The 5,054-nt window shown below is 49.3% G+C and overlaps 2 protein-coding genes across 2 annotated transcripts; both read left to right on the forward strand.

Moving 5' to 3' along the window:
* Positions 1 to 476: 476 nt before the first annotated feature.
* BX661DRAFT_192513 (Dolichyl-phosphate-mannose-protein mannosyltransferase-domain-containing protein) lies at positions 477 to 2,556 on the forward strand. Its single transcript, XM_051537715.1, has one exon. The coding sequence runs from the start codon at positions 566 to 568 to the stop codon at positions 2,477 to 2,479; it is 1,914 nt and encodes a 637-aa protein (XP_051388337.1). The 5' UTR covers positions 477 to 565; the 3' UTR covers positions 2,480 to 2,556.
* A 775-nt stretch (positions 2,557 to 3,331) lies between these two features.
* Positions 3,332 to 5,054, forward strand: BX661DRAFT_48392 (uncharacterized protein; the record flags this gene model as incomplete). The annotated part of the gene is made up of 1 exon (XM_051539196.1): positions 3,332 to 5,054. A coding segment is annotated over exon 1 (1,698 nt), but the record flags the coding sequence as incomplete, so codon positions are not given.

Below are 5,054 nucleotides of genomic sequence, written 5' to 3' on the forward strand. Positions count from 1 at the left end.
TTCCATGGATGGTAAACAAACAGTGTGTTTTTCGGCAGGCCGTTTGAACGACGCTTCGCTCATTTCGCAGCATCTCGCTCTTTTTTAAATTTTTTCGCTCCATATTCTCATTTGTCATTCGAAATTCCCTTTTCTTCCTTTCATTTTTTCGCAGCCCCGACGTTTCGCAATGATAGCTGACTCGCAGGCGCAGGCACAACAGCAGCTGCGACGCCGCGGTCACCACCATGATGATTCTCACGATCCGACACAGTCAGAAACAAAAGTAACAGAGATAGCAAGCAGTAGCAACATTAGCAGCGACAACGGCAAGTACGATCATCACTACACGCTAGCTACCGAGTCTGCCGAGTACGCTGAGTTGGCACAGGCGCCAGACGCCACGGAGTTCGACAATATCGACAAAATGGTCTCTCTAGTTCTAACAGCACTGTGTTTATTCACGCGGCTTTACCAGATCGGCAGGCGGTCAGTGGTATCGTGGGACGAGACTCATTTTGGAAAGTTCGGCGCCAACTACATCAACCACACGTTCTACCACGACGTACACCCGCCGCTGGCCAAGATGCTGGTCGGTTTGGGCGAATACCTCGGCGGTCACAATGGGTCTTTTGCATACACTTCGGGCGCGACTTTTCCGGACCACATCAACTACACGTTTCAGCGAGCTTTCCTTGCAGTGATTGGCGCGCTGGTTGTGCCGTTTGCCTACCGCACATGCCGCTTTTTGGGCTTTGGTCGCCCGGCAGCGCTGATGGCAGCGTCATTTGTGCTGTTTGACAATGCGATGTGCGTTATCAGCCGCTTCATCCTTTTGGATCCGCCGCTGCTTTGTTTTACGGCATTGTCCTTACTCGGGTATGCGGGATTTGCGGCGCAGCGCCCCCGGCCATTTACATTTGTATGGTGGAGGTGGCTGGCTTTTACTGGTATCGCTTTGGGCCTGGTGATCAGCTCCAAATGGGTGGGCCTTTTTGCCATTGTCCTGGTGGGGCTGTGTACCATTGAGGAGCTTCTGGCTATGTACAGCGATCGCAAGACCACGGCCACGACGCAATTGCAGCATTGGGCAGCTCGCGCATTGTGCCTGATTGTCATTCCGGCACTGATATACGTGGCATCTTTTAAAATGCACTTTGCGCTTTTAAACACGCGCGGCAGCGGCGATTACAAAATGCCGTCTGCATTCCAAGCGCTGCAGAACAACAGTGTAGTTTCCATACAACCCCACGATGTGGCATTCGGATCGCAGATCACAATGCGTTCGCACTTGCCGGGATTTGGTCTGATCCATGCCAACTCGACACACCAATTTCCTGACCGCGACCGCAAAATCATTGCCGGTGGAGTTGCGGGTAAACAGAAGAACAACTGGTGGACTGTTGTATCGGGCAACTTCACGCAGGAGACCACCTCATCGCCAGTTACACATATTGGCGACGGCCAGCTCATTCGCCTGGCGCATGTGGGCACAGGTCATTATCTGCGCACGGGCCGCAGCCCGCCATACCATTTGGGCTGGGACAGGCGTGTATTTGTCGACGGAAACCAGACGACTCCATCGCTGTGGGATATTTGGCGCGTGCATATTGTTGAAGAGGAGAGCCCGAAGCCTAGGGCTCAGCTGTACACAGTAACTACCACCTTCCGCCTGTTCAACGTCGTGTCAGGCTGCCTCCTCCAGGCCTCAGGATCGCGCTTTCCAAAAGAGGTTGCTCGGCAGATGAGTGAGTTGATTTGCACGGATGCCAACACTACAAAATCCGAAGACACCTTGTGGAACATCGAACAGGTGCGTGACAAGCGATTTGCACGTGCCGATTTCAGTCAGTTGGTCAAGCGCCGGCTGCTGCGCGACACCCTGTGGATCAACCGCGAGATGGCCATGTCAAACAATGGGCTTATACCGGACCCTGACCACTACAAGACCATAGAAAGCAGCCCATGGACCTGGCCATTTTTGCTATACCCGATGCGCATGGTCTCATGGGCTGACAACTCGGTGAAGTACTATGAAATTGGAAATCCGATCCTGTGGTGGGCATCGACGCTCTGCTGTCTTCTGTATCCGCTGCAGATGGTCTACTGGCTGGTTCAGTGGCAACGCCAGCAGGCCCAGGGGCGCTGGCAGGCCGGCGAGTTCCGCCAGTTCTGGGATACTACCAAGCTGTTGTGGGGTGGGTGGGCACTTCATTATCTGCCTTTCTTTTTGATGGGTCGGGTAACATATCTGCACCACTACCTGCCGGCATTGTACTTTGCGCTGCTGCTGCTGGCGTATGAAATACAATGCCTCGTGCGCTGGTATTTGCCCCAAAGGGCGACCTGGTTTGTGGCGAGTACTGTTATTTTTGTCACGGTCACTGTGTTTTGGCTGTTTTCACCGCTGACTTTTGGATGGGAACGCCCTGCAAAAGAACTTGCGTATCTGCAGTGGATTCCATCATGGAATATCTACAGCGACAAAAATGTGTTTTAAGCAATTTGTTGAAATAGTTACGCATTTTGTGAATTGGGCTGATACACGGAATATAAAATATACCATTTTAACTATATGTTTACTCACACACAAGCAAACCGAATTTGCAAATGTATATATATATGCATATACATATTACATTTGAACAAAAAGAAAACAGATCAGAAAAATCAATTTGTTTACAAATAAAGCAAAAGTATTTTTTATTTACAAACATATATTTTTTAGGTATGGGCAAACAAAACTATCCTAGTTTATTTTCCCACTTTCATTTTATCTTGCATTTTTGGTTATTTATTTTAGTCATATAATTTTATTCACACAAAATAGCCTGCGTGAATGGAGGTGTTGGCAAAAAAAATATAAGCACTCACAAATGTCTTGTTGAATGTTGTCGACGTGAGTACTAGTATTAATTAATGCTCATCGTCAATCCTTCGCACCATTAGTTTTATATTATTTAGTATTCTCTTTTTTTTATTTTTTTCTCTACTTTCAGTCTTGGTGTTTGTTTGTCGGGAGTTTTTTGAAATGATAATATTAGTACAAATTAATAAATCTAATCATTTTACCCTTTTAGTTAATTATATTTAAGTTTAATCAGTAAATATTTTGAACAATGCTTGTTTTGTTTTGCAGCAATTGTAACTCAGCTACACATTACTCTGATATATTTAAAAATATCAACGCCATATCTTGTTTACATAATTTTGTCATAAAATATAAAGGTGGGAAATAATTTTTTTGACTCCCTGACGACTATTTCTTTGCTCTTTTATTTATCAGCATTATTATTTTATTCCATATTCATAAAAGTCTATCTTCACTTTAAGCACTCTATTCATTATTTGCTTTTCTTATCTATTATTTATAAATTATGAGCACTTTCAGTGGCACACCCGCTGGCAGTGGATATGTGGTAAGACCAGCTGGTAACCAGTTTGAGAAGCCATACGGAACGGTTGGCAGAAGAATGCAGGTGGTTTCCAACTATGTCGAGGTTTCGAGATACCCAAAAGGCGAGATCTACCAGTACGATGTTGAGCTGAAGCCGGAGCGTGGTGCATTTACACGTCTGCCGCCGCCTGCCTACACGCGTGCCATCTTTGAACAGGCAATGCGCATGCATCGGAATAACACGCTGAAGGGTATCCCGATGGTGTACGACGCGCGCAAGGTTGCATACGCGCCCAAGCAGGTGTGCGAGCGTGGACAGACGCTTACGCTTGATGTGACGCACATTGAGGATGGGCGCTCTGAGAAGTTTGCCATTGAAATCCGTCAGTCAGCTGTCATTAGCGCCAATCTTCTGACCGAGTTTATGCGCGGATCTAAAGGCGTCGAGTTTGCTGACATTCAACCCATCCTGAATGCTTTTGATCTCACGATCGGGTCAGTGATCCACGCCGAGATGGTCGGCTTTGGACGGTCGTTTTTTACCCGCTCGCAGTTGAAGGCCACATCAGGTGGGCTGGAGCTATGGCGCGGGTTCTCGTTCAGTTTTCGCCCCGGAGCTGGCCGCCTGTACCTCAACGTCAACACGGCAGTGACAGCCATGTACACGCCAGGGTCGCTGCTGGATGCACTGGCAAATCTGTTAGAATTGCGCGACATTAACCAGCTGCGCGGCGCGATTACGCCAAACAAGGTGGGTGTAATCGGCAATTACCTGCGCGGTGTGTCGCTGTACATTCGTCACCGCGGCATGCAGGGTAGGCGCAAGCTGACCAGCAAGGGCATGACGAGACAGCCCTTGGACCAGGAGTCGTTTGACTGGGAGGATCCCAATAATCCTGGGGTTTTGGAGAATATCACAATTTCCAAGTACTACAGCAAACGGTACAACATTATGCTGCGCTACCCATTTTTGCCCGGGCTGGTTGGCCGCAAGAATTCTGTGTTCCCCATCGAGCTGTGCGAGATTGCTGACAACCAGCGCTACCGCGGCAAGCTCAACGAAAAGCAGACTGCTGACATGGTGACATTTGCGTGTCAGCGCCCGAGCAACAACATGGATCAGATTGCTCAAGTCTTGGGCAAACTTGACCTTGGCAACTCGCCAGTGGTTAAGTCGTTTGGCCTCGCAATGCCCAACGTACTGTCGCGCGTCGAGTCGCGCGTGTTGCCTGCGCCCACGCTCACGTATGGCGAAGCATCGCGCCCTCCGCAGGTGACGCCTGTCGGCGGCGCGTGGAACATGCGCGACAAGTCTGTACTGACCGGCGGCACGCCGCTGAAATACTGGGGCGTGTTGATCCTTGCCAACCGCAACATGGTACCCGTGAATATGGTGCAGACCTTTGTTACCACGCTGGTTGACATCTGCAACCGGACTGGCTACCAGGTACAGGAGGCGCGGCCTGTCATTATGTACGGAAACCCAAATTCCGACATTGCCGGTGAGATGAGAAACATTTTCAAAAGCATTAAGCTGCCGCCGCAGCAGCTGCCGCAGCTTCTGCTTGTCGTGCTTCCAACTACCAACACGCAAGTGTACCAGACTGTCAAGAACTGTGCCTACACCACGCTTGGCATCCACACCCAGTGCATGCAGGCCAAGCATATGCAGCGCCCC

This window comes from Kickxella alabastrina (assembly GCF_025024165.1).
Source record: "Kickxella alabastrina strain RSA 675 chromosome Unknown BX661scaffold_196, whole genome shotgun sequence".
Classification (NCBI taxonomy): domain Eukaryota; kingdom Fungi; phylum Kickxellomycota; class Kickxellomycetes; order Kickxellales; family Kickxellaceae; genus Kickxella; species Kickxella alabastrina.